Source organism: Chrysochloris asiatica, unplaced genomic scaffold (genome assembly GCF_000296735.1).
Source record: "Chrysochloris asiatica unplaced genomic scaffold, ChrAsi1.0 scaffold00156, whole genome shotgun sequence".
Taxonomy (NCBI): Eukaryota; Metazoa; Chordata; class Mammalia; order Afrosoricida; family Chrysochloridae; genus Chrysochloris; species Chrysochloris asiatica.
In genome coordinates this window covers 287,793-309,101 of record NW_006408674.1, presented here as the reverse complement: position 1 = coordinate 309,101, position 21,309 = coordinate 287,793, and the positions used below count along the sequence as shown (strand labels likewise).

Here is a 21,309-nt window from a genome sequence, read left to right as displayed (position 1 = left end):
CTTCTGGTCTTCCCAGTCACTGTTGTCAATTTGGCTCCATAGAGAAGAGCACATTGTTCTAGGTAGACCTTTTCTACTAGTTTAAGTGTTGTTTGCTTTGGAGGGATATTTTTTGCTTAAGGCAATTCATGATTTTTATAGGATTAATACATTATTTCCCAAAATGTATCCTGTGGTTACCTCATTAAGTTGATGAAAGCAGTATTTGATTTGGTCTATTTAATCTGTCTTTCTTACAATTCTCAAAAGTATAACCTTTTCCTCTGAGTTTCTACATTTATGAAAAGAGTTTGGAATCCATGATCCCGAGCGGCTCTAAATAGTATGGTTAATATTATTCATAGATTGTTTGTTGTTTCACTCTTAGTCATGGCCCCAGTCACTCTTCTTATATCAATCTGAGACTTTTTGTCATTTTAAAGAGGTGAGTAACTATTTGGGTTACTTGGTAGTAACTAAGAAAAATGATTTTAAAAGAAATCAAGTTAAAAGCCATATACTTATTCTACCAACGAAGAAATTACCTATAAATAATGATACTACAAATAATTAGACCAATTGAAATTTGAAGGGTTTTTATAGCTAGTATATAGTTTTTGTGTAACTATAGTTTTTCTGTACAATGGTATTACAGTAAACATAAAATGCCATCAGTAGTTCAAAGCATTGTTGTTTTATATGTTGCCAATAAGACAAAAGTCATGGTGTGGTGCTGTAGGATAAGCACTTAACCAGAAGGTTGGCAGTTCAAACCTACCATCTGCTTTCAGAAAACCCTATACAGGGTCCATAGGAGTCAGAACCAACTCAAGGGCATGCAACAATAGTAAAGAAAAAGGGCTGCTAGCAAAATTGGCACATCGACTTTAATGTGTTACTCCTATTTGAGAGATGTTAAAATGTGAATTTTATGCATCTTGAGCTTCCAGACACTTTTCTACTCTGATTATCCATGACATTTGAGTCCTCTTCTGTTGACTATCCTCAAATAGCCACAAAACCAGAATAAGACAGTTTCCTAACTGTCATTAATATTGATTGAAACTTAGATTTTAATCATTTCCAGGTAATCCATGTATGTTTCTCTTTATTCCTTTCAATAGCACCTCAGGCAAGTGGGAGTGGCTGGAAAGTTTGTTGAGTTTTTTGGAAGTGGAGTTTCACAGTTATCTGTAGTTGATCGGACTACAATAGCAAACATGTGTCCAGAGTATGGTGCTATCCTTAGCTTTTTCCCTGTTGACAATGTGACATTAAAGCACTTAGAGCATACAGGTAAGTGGATATAAGATCATTAAGGTAAAGTTTCCAGTTCCAGTGTGCCTGTCTGACAGTATTTTATAATTAGTTGCTACCTTGCGCGTATTATTTAATATTCATGAACCTTTATTTTGTAACAGTGGCTCTCAAACTCTAGCAGATATCTTTATAATAGTGTGTCATCAAACCCCCTCACCTGTGTCCCGTTCACAGCTATTTAAAGGAATTATTCAAATTGCTAATCCTTGCCTCCCTATTCCTCCATAATAATGGATATCTTCACTTTTCCTTAGGGATCAGAGCATGCGATTTAAACCAAGTCAGTCTTGAGCTTGTTCACAGCTGTCTCCTCCTGTACCCAAGAGTAGAGAAGACAGCAGGCAAAAGAGTTTGTGAGCCAGTGCTCGCTCTTAAAGAATAAGAAGCACATGCTTTTATGAGCTACAGGTTCCAAATCTTTTCGTAGCTTGTTAGGAACGTTCACCACTCTTCTGTTGACAGTTTGACATAAAATAGGAAGAACCTGGGGGGGAAATGTTGCTTTTCACAAAATTACTGTATTTTTCATCTTAAAAGCAAATTATAAATTAAAGAGCCAGGTGGCAAAGTACATGACTAGTCATCTGGAACCGTGGAGGGAATGGTTCCTGTATAAGCAAATACTATGTTGTCTGGATTTGGGCTGGTCGAGCATTCAGGAGAGCAGTTGTTAGCGATGCCTCATTCCTTGCTTATTAATCTGAGTTAATGTATTAGTTTATTGCTGTGTAACAAATGATCCTAAAACTGGGTAACTTAACACAATAATTTATTGCTTCACAATTTCTTTGGATCAGTAACCCAGACAGGATGCAGCAGAAACAGCTTGTCTCAGTTCATGATATCTGGGCCTGGGATTGGGAAAGCTTGTTCACTGACTTATCAGCTGGGTGCTCACCTAGGGCTCTCAGAACACGCCCACATGCTATCGCTCCAGTGGACTGAGCTTTTTCACAACATGTTTGTTTTGTAAAGTTTTCGTGAAAGGTAAACTTCAAACTAAATTTGAGGAAAATATTAACTACTCATTTGTAAAGAAATATATTCTGAGTACCTGATAATTTGTCATTTTTCTTTCTTGCTCATTACTGCAGTTTAGTATCCTTACCCTTAGACATTTCAGATATTCCTAACTGGATTTCTTTTTGCTAATCCTCTTTTTAGGTTTTGACAAAGCCAAACTAGAGTCAATAGAAACATACCTTAAAGCTGTGAAATTATTTCAAAATGACCAGAATTCTTCAAGAGAACCCGAATACTCCCAGGTATATGCAAAACAATCCATTTCTGGAGTCTGACCTCCTGGGTTTGAATCTCAGCTCTTCCACTTAATTAGCTATAAAACCTTGAGTGATTTGTTTAGCCTGTCTACTTCAGTTGCTTCCTATATCAAATATGTATTTTAATATTTATTCTTAAGTGGACTAAATATTCACAGAGCAATTCCATTCACATTGTAATTGTTCAATAAGTGTTAGCTATTATTACTTAACAAGTGTTGTTTGTGACTCAGTTTGATTTTATTCACTAATTTTACACAGTCTTATTGCAGGAATATGTATTATATATAATTGTGTTTACCTTTTTAAATATTTAATAAAGTATATAATCTAAATTTGGCATGGGTTTTGTTTATTTTTTTATTTTATGAAAAAAGTACTATGCTACTGCACAAAACTGTTTGTTTCCACACTGTCTACATCTGGTTGCTTAAGTTTGCAAAATTTCCACCATTGTGGCATGATTTATGGTTATGTAGTCTTAAATGTTAGCATAAAGATATTTAGCAATGTAAGAAAGTTTTTATTGGTTTGAAAATCACTTTAAATTTAAATGTTACCTTAGAAATTTATCAATGCAAATTTCAAGAAAAACATCTTTAAATGTATACTTAACGGCAAAGACTAGGGTCACCTGAATCCATGAAATGAAAGCATAAGAAAAGTCAGAATTATACTTATGGTCAATCAAAATAGTGAGTCAGAACAGACTCGATGGCACTTACCAACATTAAATATTAAAGCCATAGTGAACCACCTACTACCTTTGAGTCCATCCTGGCTCACAGTGTCCCTTTTTTGGACTGAGTGAAAAAAACTACTCCATAGAGTCAATGAGACAATGTCATTTTTCTCCGACAGAGAGGTTGGTGGGTTTGAACTGCCGACTTTGGAGTTAGCAACTCACCTCTTAATCCTTTATATCAACAGGGCCCTTAATGCTTTAGTGAAGAGAATCTTAATTTGGATTGATTATATCCCAAGTAAAATACACAAGACTATCCAAAGAAATAGAAACATAACGGAGAAGTGGGTTTTAACAAAATAAAATAAAGTGTCAAATTTTTATTTTGAGGAGGACTCAATAGTAGCGTAGTAGTTACGAGTTGGGCTGCTAATCTCACGGTCAGCAGTTCGAAACTACCAGCTGTTCAACGGGAGAAAGATGAGGCTTTCTGCTCCCATAAAGATTTACAGCCTCGGAAACCCTGTACAGAGTCCATGGCTCTTAACAACAACAGCAACATTTTACCATTAAAACAAATGTTAATGTACTTATTCTGCTTTGAAAAGTAGTGTTTGAATTGGAATCCATAGTTGTAAATTCTAATTCCTTTTCTTTTTCCTTTCTCATTTCATAGGTAATTCAGATTAATCTGAATTCAATAATTGCATCTGTCAGTGGTCCAAAAAGGCCTCAAGATAGAGTTGCTGTGACAGATATGAAAAGTGATTTCCAAGCCTGCTTAAATGAAAAGGTAGATTACTGCTCTATTTGTTAAACTGCACACTTAGCTAACTGCATAGTTAAGAGCCACAGGATGTGGGGGCTGGGGTGAGGGGAGGGGAGGGGAAGGTGGAGCACAGGTTAGGGAATAGGCACAAGATAGTTTGGGTACTAGAGAGGGGAGTAATACACAATTAGGAGGAGGGGACTGGAAAAACAAAGCGGGTGGGAGAACAATTAGTTTTCCATAGGCTAAGTGGGACAGAGGTAAATAATGATGTATGCACAACCTTGAAACAACAGGGCTCTGGGATACAGGGATTGAGACATGGTTGGAATGGGGAAAAGGAGGTAAATAATGTTATGATGCTTGGCTGTCTTTTGAATCTTTGTTTCCCTGGCATACCATTATAAAACAGACACTTGAGGGAGAGAGAAAGCAATAGCCAGAAATAATCACCATAGAAAGCTTGTAAGTCCGTCTTCTGTCTATAACTGATTGGAATACCTAAAATGTGGCTACAGTGTGCACAATGAAGGAGGTTTCCTGTGGAGCTTCTGCATTACGTAAGACCATAGTTGGAATCCTGAACCTCACCCAGGATCTTCTGAGGTGGGAAATTTCCACTTGAAAGGACAAGCAGACCAGCCTGGAAAGGCTAGAAAAACAGAAGATACTTCTTGAAAGCAAGACCGACAGGAAAAATACAAAGCGATATAGGAAATCTGACTGATGACAACAAGAACAAGCAAGTTATTCACCCGGGAGACATCCAGGCAAGTGGTCAGGTCCCCTCAGGGCAAACCCTCTTCCAAGACTAAGACTCATTGGGAATACACGCTCTGATTGGTGACCACGTTCGCCACCGATAAGGGGAAGTGAGGGAAAAACAGCAATGAAGCTGCGAGCTATGCCCTATAATGTTCAATAGACTTTTGTGAACCCTGGTAGAGACCTGGTTGGCCAGACCTAGGGACTCTTGGGCCCAGAGTCAGTGACATAGCCACAGAGGACTAGAATGGAGAGTGAAGTGTCCAGCGGATAAGAAGAGAGGGCATATGCACAAGAACACCCAAACTTAAAGATTATACCCACTTGACCTGGCTTCAGTGACTGGATGATTGAGCTCAAGTAGAAGAAGAAAGAAGAGGAAAAAAAGAGTAATCTGATACAATTTGATGAACTTGACCTATGCCTATGGATGCAGTAACTCAAAAGAGGGAACAAATCTTTACAGCAAGGATCATTCCCATCCCCTCCATACAAAGTAGACAGGGATGGGCAACTTGGACATTGGCTACCCAAAATGGGGGGACTACAAAGGCAAGAAGTGACTGGCTTACAAGCTTTCAAGAGGGAACCTAGATCCAGAGGGCCTGGAGGAAGGTAGAATCTCCACAGAGTAGTATCCAATCTCTCTGAGTGTGGTTGATTAAAAGGAGATATGGCTAGGTCTCTTGCGATACAATAGTGAGTAATTATTATCAGGACTGATTGTGAGGGTTTGAAATGTAAAGGTAGACGTTTTGTAGCAAAAGGAGGGGAGTGATTGACTTTGTAGTCTGGGAGCGGACGTCCTTGGCACCATCAAGGGAAGCAGTGACGCCAGAGATGGAGGCAGAGACAATGACGTGAGGGGGGTGGGCAGGCGGCCAGGCTTGCTGATGATGCTTGTAACCATGGCAGTGAAACGATACACAATAGGATGAATGTAAAGCTAATGGTCTCCCATGTAAACTATCAGATAATTCACAATAAAACATTAAAAAAAAAAAAGATAATAGTACATTTCTCTGACGTTTTTGAAGCTCTCTCCTGTTGACAGCACAGAGATGGAACATTTCCTTCATTACAGAAAGAGCTGTAGGACAACACTGTTGTAGACTTTGGTGATTCACCACAGTAGAGAGGAAAGGAACAGCAACAAGAAATCACTATACTGTATAATAATGCTCATAAAAATCTGTTCAAACATTTAACTGAATAAAAAGTGGCCTCTTGGGCTTCTAGGGTTTGTGTTTTCTGTCTGAAGAACATGACTTCATTGTTAACACTTTCTCTTCTTTTCTGAGAACTAGTAGTTGGCTTTCTTTTCAGAGCCTTTTTATAATCCTTTTACTTTTTTGTCATTGAAAATATCAAATGTGTACAGAAGTAAAACAGTGTAATGAATTCCCGTTTGCCTACCAGCCAGTGTCAACAATTACCCAGTCACTGCCAGCTTTGCTTTCCCTGTTTCTTTTTAAGCAGATCTTCAGAGCCATTTTAGCCACACACACACACAGTTTATGCCACACATATATGAGAATTCTTGTAAGCAGGAGTGAACGGAGAATAATACGGCCAAATACAGATGTGGACACTGGGTAGTGGGCTGACTCGGTAGATAAAAACTTTGCTTATGAACACCAGGCTCTTAATTGTCACGCTTCAGATTCGTGCTTCAACTCAAAACTGCTGAATGTTAGGCCTTTCGGTGACAATCAAAACCGAATATTTGAGTCCTCACATGTCAAAGATCTGCTGTGTTTTCTGCCAATCATTTTTTTCCTATGCAATCCAGAATATTTCATTTCTATTTATGTGCACTTTATATAGGTTGGATTTAAAGGCTTCCAAATTGCAGCTGAAAAACAAAATGACACCGTGTCTATTCGTTATGAAGGAAGTGAATATAAGCTGTCCCATGGGTCTGTGGTCATTGCTGCAGTTATTAGTTGTACCAATAACTGCAATCCATCTGTCATGCTCGCTGCAGGTATGTTCTGGTTTATTGTCCTTGCTAAATTACTTTTCCTTTTCTGTTACACTTACTATTACTTAGGCTCATGTTTAAAATCAGTATCTTATGTTTGACATGAGAGATTTTCTAAGCTCCTGAGTAGCCCTGAAGGAGCCTGGAGTTGGTTTATGTTAGTCATTTTGCTTTTACTACATCAAAGGCAAGGGGGGTTTTGTTGTTTGCTTTTACTGTAGCTTGCATTAGTTATATCTGCTTCTGCTAATTTATAAGTCTAGTTAAGAAGTTTGTGTTGATTATCTGGTAGAAACTTAGCACGGCATGCTTAGATTCCATTGGGAACATAAAGGAAGTAAAAGATAGTTGGCAAGTGTTATAGATGATATCAAATTCATATGGGACAATCAATTAACAAGACTATGATAAATGTTAATGAGCCCTAGTTGTATAGCTGCGAAACACTTGGCTGCTAGCTGAAAATGGTGGTAGTTTGAGCTCACCAGAGGCCTCATGGGAGAAAGAGATGGCAGTCTGCTCACATAAAGTTCCTCATATAGAAACCCCTGTGTGCAGTTCTACTCAGACACACGTGGGGTTGCGTTAAGTCAAAATCGACTTAAAGGCATCTAACAACATATTTGTCATCAAATCTAACGCATAGTGATTCTGTAGGGCTTCCAAGAGTGGCCAGTGGGTTTGAACTGCCAACCTCGCTGTTACCAGTCCAGTACTTATCCTATAGTGCCACATTAAGGTGCAAACATTTTTGTTGTAGTTAAGAACTGTCAAGTCAGTTCCAACTCATAGAGACCTTGTATGGGGTTTCCAAGACTAAATTTTTACAAGAGCAGAAGCCTCATCTTTCTCCTACAGAACTACAGGTTGGGATCAAACCGCCAACCCTGTGGTTCACAGTTCAGTACTTAAGTATAGAGCCACAGTGCTCCTTAGCAGCAGAGTAAGTATGAAGTTGCTGTTTGTGTATTATGGTGGTTGTTGCCGTCAAATTGATTTCAATCATGAAGACTACACATGTGCAGAGCGGAAGAGCTTCTTAGGGTTCTGTCCCCTTTGGAAGCAGAGTGACAGACTGTCTTCAAAGGCACCTGACCTTGTGGTTAGTAATTGACCACTTCATCATTTGTACCACCCAGAGACTACGTTTTTGTTATGATGAATTGCGTATGCACACATCATTTGTTCGGTTAGTATGCACGATATCTGGAGATATCTGTAGCTTACTGACTTCCAATGTAAAGGCTAGTATATCAATTATTACAGTAAAGTGGACATGCTAATGACTTGCAGATGTGTGATTTGGGGTTTTGATTGTGAGACGAAGACTTATCTGCTCAAATCAATGCTTTCTTGCTTTCTGCTTTCATGTGAGCAAAAGGGGAAGAAAAGGTACCTCAATCAATTGTTGTTTGTTGACTGTGCAGGTCTTTTGGCTAAAAAAGCTGTGGAAGCAGGTCTCCATGTTAAACCTTACATCAGAACAAGCTTATCTCCAGGTAGTGGGATGGTCACACATTACCTCAGTTCAAGTGGAGTACTACCGTATCTTAGTAAGCTCGGGTGAGTGACAGTTACCACTTTATTCTGACTGTTCTTTTCAGCAAGTTATTGAACCTACTTGTTGTGTCCATTTATATACAAAGAAGAGGTAAGACAAATTAGCTGTATGCAAATGTCATCAGCTAATCTTATTATCTTGCCATTTCATTGAGGTTTTATCAGTCAGAGCGTTTCTTGGGGGGCCGGGTGGTTACAGAGAAGGAGGTGACTTGATCTCTGGCTTCAAGGTATCTATTTAGACAACACAACCAAGTAACAGCGACCAGCAGTATAAGCGGAAGCACCGAGTGCTCTGTCGCTCCCGGGAATTGGGTCACTCCAGAAAAGAGTAAAGTCTGCATTTATTGACTTCCTTTACTGAGGTTTTATAGCTTATTGGTCTGTCATACATCAGTTCAGTTGTCCTTGAACTTAGGGAAAAATAACACGTTTTTTACATAATTGAGGAAAAAACAGTTGATACTGGATGTTTTTCATATTTATTTTAGTACCTGTCTCACATAAACCATCAGCTGATTTGCAAGTCTGATAGATTTTTTTTTTTTTTTTTACTTGTAGAAAAGTAGTTGAAAGTAATTAAGAGGATTATTTGGGTGAATGTCCAAATCCATTGTTTTAAAATGTCCTGTTACATTCTTAGCAAACAGTACCCACCCACTGCCATCATATCGATTCTGACTCATTGTGACCCTGCATAGGGTTTCCAAGGCTGTAAACCTATACAGAAGCAGATAGCCTTATCTTTCTCTTACAGTGTTTTCAAACTGTGAGCTTTGTGGTTTGTAGTCCAGTGCTTACCCTACAGCACCACCAGGTATCCTGTAGCAAATAGTCTAAGGGGATTTTTCATGTATAGAATGAAGGATGCTGTCAGTATTTAGTTGAACCAACCTAACTAGAGAAAGGCCAAAGTATCAAGGCCCTGCCAAGGTGTGTGTTCATTACAAATCACATGTCTTAGGGGTCAGATTTGATTCTCTAAATGCTATGAAATGAACATAATGATGAAAGTTGATGATCCATTTGTCCTGAAGATTCTCTTGAGGAATCTTCTAGCAATGATAACACTTGTCCTTTGTCCTTAAATGTTTTGCTGTCCTGGTCAATCACATATATTTCTTGAAATGCAGGTTTGAAATCGTTGGCTATGGATGTTCCACATGTGTAGGAAATACAGCACCCTTATCAGAAGCAGTTTTAAATGCAGTAAAACAGGTAATGTGTGTAGATGAGCAAGATTTCCAAAGGGTTTTCTTAACTGTACGATGTAGTTATTAAATTATAGAAAACTCATATTGATAAGTTTCTGTAGCTCTTGCCCCTCTTGGGAGAAGTGACCTGTGAGTTAAACTGTTTAAAGAATCGTTTCTAGATCCTTATGGCAATTATTTAATAACATACACATGTCGCTTTTTATGCTAGAACGGTATGGTAGTTCTGTGTTTAATAATAAATTTTTGGTTGTCTTGCCCTCAGTACGATAACATTTGAAATTGCTGATATGTGCTTATCCAGTTATCTTGATTGGATAATCATATATCAATAATGAATTCAAGATGATCCAATTTCCTGATTGGATCATCTTGAATTCATTATACATGTATGCCTTGATTTTTGTTTTTTCCTTCAGGGTGATTTGGTAACTTGTGGTGTTTTATCTGGAAACAAAAGTTTTGAAGGTCGTCTTTGTGACTGTGTTCGTGCCAGTTACCTTGCCTCTCCACCGTTAGTGGTAGCTTATGCCATCGCAGGCACAGTGGACATCGACTTCCACACAGAGCCTTTAGGTATCTCTCATTGTCTATCTATACATATGTGTGTTTATACATGCTTTATCTCCCAAACTTATTTGTTTAAAAGCTTTGTGGACTATCCATTCTTTTAAGTACTTCAGGAAAAGGTATCTTAATGCTTAAAGCCATTCATTTCTGTGTTTACATAAAGAATTTAATGTGTAAGTAATTACCTCTTCAAGCTGTTTAAGCTTAAACTATCTTGTTAAATAATTGACATCTTTGGAACTATGTGAACATTCTGAGAAAGTTATTTACTATAGTGACTGTTAACCCCAGGGACCGACCCTTCTGGCAAAAGCATCTATCTTCATAATATTTGGCCTAGTCAAGAAGAAGTCCATCAGGTGGAGGAAGAACATGTAATATTTTCCATGTTCAAGGCTTTGAAAGAGAAAGTAGAGGTAAGAGTTTCATTTGTTTCTTCATAAAATATCATTCCTTCATTTCATGCATCCTGCTTTCTGAATGAAATAAAAATGCTGAATTCCAACCAAAAAATAGTGATTTTGAATACAGGTTTTTAATGAGTAATAAAAAAAAAAATCTGAAATCTCTAATAATTAAGAAAATGACTTGAATTATTAGAGTTTTATTTTATTTACTTATTAGATATGTACAGCAGCTCTTCTTTCTGCCCTCTTCTTCTCCTCTTCTCTTCTGCCTCCTGCCTTCTCTCTCCACCAGAGGTCACCTTCCTCTTTCTCACCCTGAATAAAAGTCTCTAGACGGGCAAAAAAAAAAAAAAGAAATGTACAGCAAACACTATATTTCACATCCGGAAGGTTGACACACCTCATAGAAACCACCCTTGTTTGTCAATTCCATTCAAATGGTTCAGACTTCTAAAGAGATGTTGTTAAGGGCCATCAAGTCTATTCCAACTCAGTGACCCTGTACGGGTTTCTGAGACGCAGCTGGTGAGTTTGAACCACTAACCTTGTAGTTCACAGTCCCATGCTTACCCTGCAGTACCACACCAGGAATCCTACAAAAGAGATAGCAGTGAAGAATAAAGTCTGCCTCCTACCCATTTCCTAAGGAACTCTGGTAGCATAGTGGTAATGAGTCAGTCTGCTAACCACAGGGTCAGCAGGTCCACAGGAGAAAGAGGCAGCTTTCTGTGGATTTACAGTCTTGGAAACCCTATAGAGGTCACTATGAGTCTGAACCCACCACTCCATGGCACACCACCACCACCCACTACCACCCATCTACTGCCCAACTACTTCCTCCCTCCCCACTGGCAGCCAGGGATGTCAGTTTCTCCTGTGTCTTTCCAGAGGTGTTTTATAAATATACAAGCTACACATATGCATATTTATTCTTTGGTTTTTAAGAAAATAACATGTAACTATGAGAGCAGTGAGAGTATTTATTCACTTAACAAATATTTATTGAGCCCTGACTTTGTGCCAAACCAGAGCCCTCCTGGCACAGTGGCTAACCACTTGACTGCTGACTTAAAAGCGCAGTGGTTTGGCCCAACCAGCCACTCCACAGGGGACAGATTGAGCAGTCTGCTTCTGTAACAACGATCACAGCCTTGGAAACCCTGTGGCTTCTGTGTATCCTACAGGGTCACTAACAACAGTGGGCTTCATTTTGTATATGTGCTAAGCACTATTCTAGAGCTTTGGGATATGTCAGTGAACAAAACAAAATTGTCATGTGGAGAGACGGTGAGCTGTCAGTAGAATAGTTAGATAAATTACACAGTCTGTTAAAAAGAGCTCAGGGCTATGGGAAGAAAATAAAATAGACCTTGGTAAGGAGAACCAAAATTAAAATTGGAGCAGATTGCAGTTTTGGGTAGATAAGAAAGGGAGGTCTGAAGAGATGATATTTAAGCAGTTTTAAAAGAAGTGAAGGAGTTGCAATATACCTGGACAAAGAGTAAAGCTTTCTAGGAAGAGGGAATCTACTCATTCTGTTCAAAAGTGTCATGTTCTAGATGGCACCGCCTTAGTGTTTGGAGGCCTGGTGTAGCACAGTCAGATTAGGCTGGACTATTAACCACAGGGTCAGCAGTTCAAGCCCACCAGTTGCTCCTTGGAAACACTACTGACTGACTCAGTGGCATAAAACAACCACCAGCTTAGTGTTTGCTCCAGATGGGCAAGTCTTTTTCTTTTTCTTTTTCTTTTTGTTCTTATCTAGCTGTTATTCTGCATGAAGGCCTTATGGAGTGACCACACAAAGGCCACTGTACAAGAGAATCCTTAAGTAACTTTGTCACAGTGGTGGAGATTAAAGATAACACTTGTCCTTTACAAATACTGTGATGCACTATCCAAAAACATTTGTTTTTTGAGATGGTAGGAAATGTCAGGTAAAATGGGTGTCCAGATCCAGAATTTTAGGAGTCCTGGTGTGGCATAATAGGATAAGCACTGGACTACTAACCATAAGGTTTGCAGTTCAAACGTACCAGCTCTCCTCAGAGACCCTATATATGGGGTCAGTAGGAGTCAGAACCAACTAGACGGTACTTAACAATAACAGAATTTAGCCTTTTTCCCTTAAGTGGGATGGGGAGCCACTGAAAGGTTTTGAGTTAAGAAGTATCCTGGCCTACTTCGAAGGATCTCTCCATCTTCATACTGAAAACAGATGTAGGGAGAGGATTGGGTTTGGGTAGGAAGGGTAGATCAGGAAGACCAATTGCAGTTGTCCAAGGGGAAAAAGTTGGTGGCACAAGGTGGTGAGATTTGAGTTGTAATTTGAAAACAGGACCAATAAGCAATGATACAGAACAAAATAACGTTGAACAAAGCAGAGGTGCTTAAGATAAATCATTTACTTGCTGGGCAGTTCAAGCTTACCAGCTGCTCCTCAGAAACCCTGTACAGGATCGCTGTGGGTCGGAATCGACTCAACGGCACTCAACAGTAATGGAGTCCTGGTGTGGTGCTGTGAGTTAATGCGCCAGATTGCAAAGCTTTTTGAACTGCAAGGTCGGCGGTTCAAGTTCACCAGCTGCTCCTTGGAAACTGTTTACAGGGTCACTATGGGTTGGAACCCACTCAACAGCACTTAACAACAAAAACGAGTCATAGCATTCGAAATCTTATTTCTTAATTGATGATAGCTTTTATATCCAAAATCACACTCATTACCTTCCCAGTGCGTGAGTGTGTGTCTTAATGAAATCAAGAGTTTTTTTCCATGATAGCATTCTTAAGATTAACTGTGTCCCTAATAACTTACATAGATCATTTTTGGAAACTCTGTGAAGTCCTTATGTTCCGTTTATATTGAAACTTAGCCCTTAGGGTATTTCTGAAGCGGTAATGTGTTGTAAGGTGCTGAGCAAATCTTGATCCATTCTGTTAAAGAATCATGTGATAGATGGTATTCTCTTATTGTTTGTTCCACATGGACAGGGTTTTTTCTTCCATTCTAACCACATTCTCTTATATTCACAGAAAGGAAATAAACGATGGGATTCTTTAGAAGCACCTGATTCAGTGTTGTTTCCATGGGATTTAAAGTCCACTTATATTAGATGTCCTTCATTTTTTGATAAGCTTGTAAGCCCTGCTTTACTGTTTGATCTTTTTTAAATGTTTGTGAACTTAAAAACAATTCTCTTGTAACGAAATGCCTGGGCCTTTGACCTTATAGACCAAAGAGCCCGTTGCACTTCAGCCTGTTGAAAACGCCCATGTTTTACTACACTTGGGAGATTCGGTCATGACAGATCATATCTCCCCTGCCGGAAGCATCGCAAGGAGTAGTGCTGCTGCTAAGTATTTGACAAACAGAGGGTATGTGCATGGTTCCAGGGTGTTTTTAAAGAATATTTATTTCTCACTGATTAGCAGGCTTCTACTGGTTGTGTAAACTGATACTGTGGGGATGCGGTGTGCACGGCGTAGATACAGGAAAGAGAGAGGAGGAAGGGAATATGTAGATCAAAAGTGCTGGAGATGTACCCGCCAGATGAATTTATTGACACTTAATTTGAGCAAACCAACTGTAAAAAATAATAATGACAATGTATGGGAAATTTGTAACATTGACTATTTGATACTAAGAAATTCTTGTCTTTTATTTTAAACTGGTGCATTTTAAGTGACAAGGTATGTGTGTTTTGCTGTGAAATAACCTAATAGGTAGTGATTATAAAAGAAAGAAGAAATTCCAGGAGTTCATATTTTCTCTACTTGTATGTTGTTGTTGTTGTCAGGTGCCATTGAGTCGGAATCGACTCATAGCGACCCCATGCACAGCAGAACGAAACAATGTCCAATCCTGGGCCAACCTCACTACCTCTACCACACTTGACGCCATCAAGTATATACATACTTAACATTTTTCATAGTGAAAACTAATTTTGAATAAGTTTTTTGTTTTGTTTGTTTGGTTTTTTATTTTGTTGTTTTATTGCAGTCTCCTCCCTGAAACATTTATCCTACTTCCTCTCTGGCTCTCCATTCACATGTTATATTCCACACATGAACAAGGCAAAAATACTTGATGTACACTTATAAAACAATAACTGTCTATTCATTTAAATGTCCAGAGGGCACATTCTACCAGCCAGCCTCCTGCTCGCAGGCCCACAGCCTTTCTCAGTCCGTGGGCCTAAACCCTGTGACTGCTCTGTCTCCATGTCACTGTCGCCGCTTTTCTAGAATGCTCACACTCCACTCTTACTCTTCTTCTTGATGGTCCTGGAATGACAGATAAACTACACCTCCCTTTTAGTTACACATCGTCTGTAATTACAGTTGTGACCATCACAATTAATCCTGCTAACAAGTACTCGCAGTTGAGTCATAAAATGCTATCACCATCGTCTTCCATCTCCGTTCACCAGATCTATCTGGAGAAGAGGGAAACAATTCAGTGGGGATTCTACCTTACCCTCCTCATTCTGAAACTAAGCACACTCGTGAAAGCTTGTAAGCCAGCCATTTTGTGCCATTATAGCACTCCCATTTTTGATGGCCAGTGTCTGAATTTTTTAGTTAAGTTTTTTACAGCTCGATAATGTATTATTTTCTATCTGGATGAAATTGATTTTCATAAATTTCTTGTAGCCTTACCCCTCGTGAATTCAATTCTTACGGAGCCCGAAGAGGGAACGATGCTGTAATGACAAGAGGCACTTTTGCAAATATCAAGCTTTTTAATAAGTTTATTGGAAAACCAGCCCCTAAAACTATTCATTTTCCATCAGGACAGACGGTAAGGATATAGACAAAAGTACTCAAACAATTGCTAACTGGATCAAAGTTTGTATTAAAGATGTTTGTGTTTGTTTGAATCTACAGTTAGATGTTTTTGAGGCTGCGGAGCTGTACCAGAAAGAAGGTATCCCGCTGATTATTTTAGCAGGAAAGAAATATGGTTCAGGAAATTCAAGAGACTGGGCTGCCAAAGGACCGTATTTGCTGGTATTAATTCTTAAAATTTATCTTCTTAAATTTTAACTGTACCCTATGTCAGTAATACCTTATATGAAAGTTTAGTTTACTTGGATTTTTTAATGCTGATTTGGATTTTTTTTTTTTTTTTTAAGCAATCTTATGTGATAATTTAAGAGCTGTGGTAGCTCACTGGTTTAAGCTGAGTGCTGCTGAGAAGATCACGATTCAAATCCACCAGCCACTCCAGGCTGAAAAATGAGACCATCTGTTTTAAAGATTTACAGTCTCAGAAACCCTGTAGGGCAGTTCTCCTTTGTACTGTCGGGTCACATGAGTTGGCATCTACCTTGACAGTAGTGGGTTTAATGTAGCTATGTAATGTTTTATATCCATCTACTTGTGTTTTAACACTGAATTTGATTCAGCTTACATCAGTCTTTATTTAAGGAAAGCAGTATAGGAGAGAGAAGAGAGTCTGTCTTGAACTCTTACTTTATAATAATAATTTGTACCTTGGTTAGTTTTACTTGCCTCCTTTTTAATTTAACTTTATCCTATTTGCTTCATTAGGGTTAATAAGTAGATGTCCTTATTGTAAGCCTTTTTTTCCACCTCCAAAAATGGTGGTTGGCTATCTGCCAGGAAGTCGTTTCTCCTGTGACTTTCTGTGTTGCAGAATAAATGGACAATCTGCCAGAGAAGAATAGTCCATTCTTTTTGAGTCTTTAAACCGCACCCCCTAAAATGGAAGTATTTTTAGAAATAAGCCAAAATCTCATCTGTCTTAGATGTTAATTATAGGTGCTGTGAATATCAGTATATCAGTATTGGTTCCTTTACCCCAGTGCAGTCTGTATTTGTATTTGTCTTACGTGTACACCCACTCTTCACTTACCAGCATGGTTAGGTTCCAAAGACCAGGTCGTTAGGCAAAGTTGGTGTTATATGTGAGTTGAGGGCTGTACCTGTACCTTCTTCAGTGCTTTTTACCCCCCCCCGGGCTCAGTTCATCACCTGTTAGGTACCCCTGGTGCATCTTGGGATGAGAAAACCTCCTTTTTCTACCTCATCTTCCTCACTGCCACGGATCTTACAAACATTAGAGGTGGTAGTCAAGTGTATGTCTTCTGTCCATCCCAGCCTCACAGCCCTGCATGGCCTCCTTCTCCTCCCCTTTCTGCCTTTCACCACTGACCTCCCCAGAACCTTTAGGCCCTCAGCTAGCATCCCCTTGCCCACCCACTACCTCAAGTTATCCTGCCTTCACCCCTCACCCTGCGTGGCTAGACCAAGAGGACATGGAGAATGGGAGATGGTTTCCCATAGCTCGTCAGCCTCTGTCCTTTATATATATAGGTCAGTCAGTGTCGGGGCTTCCAGAGTCTGGTTCCAGGTGGCTTACAGAGGAAGCCTAGGGACTGGTCTTGGCCTGGTGTTGTAAATGCAAAATGTTGCGTAAGGAGATAGTGAGAGAAAGCAGCTGTATATATTTGACGGAAGTTCAAAAAGTAGAAAAGTAGAATTAAATATCTTAAGTTTTTTGTATATAGGAGACTTTCCAATGTAACTGGTGATCCTTCAAAAAGTAAGAAAAATAGAAATAAAAGATATTAAGCTTTTTGTATATATGAGGCTTTGCAATATAACTGGTGATCCTTAGCTGTCCATTCAGTTAGACACTAAAAACCTGATCTTCTAAGTATATGTATACCATTCTCTCGTCCTATTCCTTTTGTCCCTGAGGGTTTATACCTCCTTTATTCCTTTATTTTAGTGGCATTTCAAGAGAGAGTGCTGATGAGCACATGATCTACCATGTTTAATCAAATCCTCCTGAGCCCTGTTTGAGGTCAAAGCAGCCGCCCCAGCTTACAGAGCTCTTTCTCCGTGGTAGGCTCTGGCTGTACTTAACCCTGGGTTAGCGGAGGGGAATCCAGAATAACTTAGGGAGCTACTTAAAAAATAGTCCATAAAAGAGTTTTATTAGTATACTTGATATCATTAAATTGTATACTTGAAAAATGTTGAATTTGAAATTACTATCGCTTTATAATAATTTTAACAAAATAATAATAATAAAGGGCTTCTAGAAGAACTTTGATGTACCATTGACTATGTTATATGAGGTGGTGGTGGTGTTAGGTCTCATCAAGTTGGTTCTGACTCATCACAACCCTACGCTCAACAGAAGGAAACCCTGCCCAGTCCTGTACCATCCTCACAACCGTCAAGTTTGAGCCCATTATTGCTGCCACTGTGTCTGTCCATCTCAATGGGAGCATCGTGCTCTTTTCCTCTGACCCTCTACTTTTCCAAGCATTATGTCCTTCTCCAGGGTCTGGTCCCTCCTGACATGTCCAAAGTCCCATCATCCTCACTTCTAAGGAACATTCTGGCTGGACTTCTTCCAGGACAGATTAACTTGTTATTCTGGCAGTCCATAGGACTCTCAGTGTTCTTCTCCCAACACCTTTATTCAAATGAATCAATTCTTCTCTGGTCTTCAGTTAAAAATGTTTTGCAGAATAAACAGAAATTTTATTGTTTACCTGTTTGGAAATGCTTATTTTATAACACAGTCTCGTTGATAAATGGAAATAAAATGAGTATTTGTTACAGGGTGTGAAAGCTGTTTTGGCTGAAAGTTATGAAAAAATTCACAAAGATCATCTGATTGGCATTGGTATAGCCCCACTTCAGTTCCTTCCAGGAGAAAATGCAGATTCCTTGGGCCTCTCTGGCAGAGAAACATTCTCTTTTACATTTCCTGAAGAACTTTCACCTGGAATTACATTGAGTATAAAGGTATATTTGAAATTTTCAAGTAAATGATTGTATACTGAGGACCAGTCAGTGCCTGGACCTCCGGAGTATTGTTTATTGTAAATTGCATACTAACAGTAACTAATGAACATAAGTTATAGCTTAAAGTTGACCATTTATTATATACTTTAAAGTAGAAAGAAATAGATGTTTAGCCCAGGAAGAAAAGACCTATAAAGGAGTTATGACATCCAAAAGGTTCAGGACCCTGGAAGTTAAAAGGAAAGCAGATTCATTTGGAATTCGTTGTCAGACGGGCATGTATTACCTTACAGAGTAATGTGTGTGTGAATGCAGGCTGAACACTTCTACAAAGGAAAATACGCTTTTCCAGTAACATAACCACAGAATTAACAAACAGATCCTTGAAAGAGGTTAACTTGTACATAACCATCTTTAATAGTCTCTTAAAGTGGAATCCTGGAATGGCACTGTGGGCTAAAGCACTGGACCACACGGTGGCACGGTTCAAACTCACCAGCCACTCCATGAAAACCCTATACAGGGTCACTATGAGCTGGAACCAACTCAATGGGATTTAACAACAAAGGTTTGTTAGAGATAAACTCTTCATAAAGGGAATCGATTTCTTCAGAGGAATGAGAAAAAAACCCATGCTTGTCTGTGTATAGTAGTGTGTTTGGTATGTTGAAATTAAACACACTCAAGGACATTCTTATTAATTCTATAACTGTGTGATTGGAAAAGCTCTGTCTTTTCCATTGGAGAAAATTTAGCATACACATATATATACATGTTCATGAGGGTGTGTGTCTGTTTTGTAACAGAACTGTCTGTTTCAGTCCATCTTGATTCTCTGGCATTTTCCAGTGCCCCATGCTTACTCTGCCTCCCTTGTACTTAATGTTTCAACAGTCACCTTCAGTAAATCCAGAAGGTGTTCCTCTTAAACGCTGACTGAATATTAAAGTTTACTAAGAATTTATTGTTCAAGAAAAAGAAAAGTTCTCTGCTTAATGTGCCAAAATCTATTACCTGAATCAGAGAATTTTCGATTCCTTAGATCTAAACAAGACCTTTTAAATCATCCAGTTCAACCCCTTTGTTTTACTGATAAGTAAAGCTAACGGCAAATGACACAGACAGAACTGAATCACGGGTCTCTTGGCATTTTAACTCTGTTCTTTCTTGCATATCATGCTGCTTCCATCAAATAGGGTTTGTTAAGCACCCATATATGGTATTAGAGTTTCCTCCAGGTAAATCGTTACACTCCCTATTCTGCATCGACTAATCTTAGGAAAGTACACTAAGTAACAGCCGATTGCTGGTAATGTGCTCAATGCCAAGGAGTTTTTACAGAGTTAGGTGGTCTCTGGTCAGGGTTAGGAAGTTGCCTTTCTGAGAGGCATTGGGAAACAATGTCCTGCAGGTCAAGTGGAGGAGTTTTGAGTAGGTCTTCATAGCTCTATGACAAGACACAAGAGTACATTGCATGTAGTTGGGAGTAAGGAGTAATAAGATGTTATGTTGGTTCCATTTGGACAGTGAGCACTGGGCAGTTACTGACTTTGAGGACCCCAGAATGCCAGGTGGCAATGCCCTTGGGAAAACATGACTCTCAAGTACATGCATTAACTTCCTTTTTCTTGTTTTCAGTTCTTGCTATCCTGATCTAATTTTAATTACGTCATTTACACTATTCCAAAAAGAGGCAGAGTTGAGCATTCAGACTTAGAGTAGACTTTAGAACTAGGAAGGAAAAGGAAGAGTAATGTTCTATGCAGTAAATACTTAGTGCAAGATGAATAGTGAAGTATAACTTCTCCGATTAATAAATGAAAATCTAAGCCCATTGAGTTAGTGCTCTAGCTTATATAATACTTGTCATGTAGAATATCTTTTTTTCTACTTAGCAATGAACGAAGTGCTATATCAGGTATTTTGTTGTTTTGGGTCCTCCCTCTCCCTTCCTGCCCACTGTCAGGTTTAAAGGTTTCAGGCAGTTAGAGTACAGGTACCTCCTGTTTTTCATACGTTTCACTTTAACAAAAGTACCTGTTTTGAAAACCAAAAGCTATTCAAAGAGGATTTTCACAATTATTTTTTTTAAATGTGAATAGGGGTGAAAAGCAAACCTAGTGTTCATCGTTTGTTTTGTGACAAGAGTGCTCTTTCCCCAGGAACAACAGTCAGCATCAAGCCACGATGGCTTTGAACTGTGTCTGTGAACGGTATTGGTTGTTGTTAGGAGCCGTCGAGTTATTTCTGACTCACAGTGACCCTGTATAGGGTTTCTGATATGTTAATGCTATTTTAGGCTTTACAAGGGGCCTTCAGAAAGTTTGTGGATAAATGGAATTGAAAGGTAATGAAATTTTCCATGAAGTTTTTGAAGCCCCCTCATGTTTTATTTGAAGTAACTGCAGAGTTTATGATTGATAAGAGGTGTTTTTGTTTGTTTGAAGACAAGCACTGGAAAAGTATTTGGCGCAATTGCTTCCTTTGAAAACGACGTGGAAATTACATTATATAAACACGGAGGATTATTAAACTTTGTGGCACGAAAATTCTCATAGTATCTACTCACCGTGGAGACCTTCAGAAACTGATAAGGGCAAAGCTGTTTGTGCTGGACCCAAGCGTTCTTACCATGGAGCTGCAGATGGTCCCAGTATGCCTCCTTATCTCATCCACGGATGTCAATGATGGCAAATCAACGTAGTGACTGAAATGAAATCTTCTTGATTTTAAATAATATACGAATGGTGCTATTAACATTGCTAAAATCAGTGTGTAAAGTGTGTTGTTGGAAGAGACCTGTAAGTACGGGAGTGGTGGGGGGGGATATTTTATCACACCATTTTGTAAATAAAGGCAGAATTTGAACTTGTGTTTAAGATTCTTATATGAGTAACTTTCCTGAAGTTTGTTTAGTTTCACACCTATAAAACTGAACTACTATTTGTTGGTTTAAGAGTTGCAGATTGGAATATAAAAAGCCAGATT

At 38.9% G+C, this 21,309-nt stretch overlaps 1 protein-coding gene across 1 annotated transcript in view; it reads left to right on the top strand.

Moving 5' to 3' along the window:
* IREB2 (iron-responsive element binding protein 2) overlaps positions 1 to 21,029 on the top strand; it is a 59,021-nt gene extending 37,992 nt beyond the window's left edge. Inside the window, exons 9-22 of the mRNA XM_006870887.1 lie at positions 1,104 to 1,275; positions 2,464 to 2,564; positions 3,941 to 4,057; positions 6,626 to 6,785; positions 8,210 to 8,345; positions 9,476 to 9,560; positions 9,976 to 10,132; positions 10,418 to 10,542; positions 13,567 to 13,671; positions 13,766 to 13,908; positions 15,187 to 15,334; positions 15,421 to 15,543; positions 18,136 to 18,321; positions 20,769 to 21,029. Of these exons, the coding sequence (XP_006870949.1) occupies positions 1,104 to 1,275; positions 2,464 to 2,564; positions 3,941 to 4,057; positions 6,626 to 6,785; positions 8,210 to 8,345; positions 9,476 to 9,560; positions 9,976 to 10,132; positions 10,418 to 10,542; positions 13,567 to 13,671; positions 13,766 to 13,908; positions 15,187 to 15,334; positions 15,421 to 15,543; positions 18,136 to 18,321; positions 20,769 to 20,879 (1,869 nt within the window). The 3' untranslated portion in view covers positions 20,880 to 21,029. The remainder of the gene's footprint in view (positions 1 to 1,103; positions 1,276 to 2,463; positions 2,565 to 3,940; positions 4,058 to 6,625; positions 6,786 to 8,209; positions 8,346 to 9,475; positions 9,561 to 9,975; positions 10,133 to 10,417; positions 10,543 to 13,566; positions 13,672 to 13,765; positions 13,909 to 15,186; positions 15,335 to 15,420; positions 15,544 to 18,135; positions 18,322 to 20,768) is intronic.
* Positions 21,030 to 21,309: the final 280 nt, after the last annotated feature.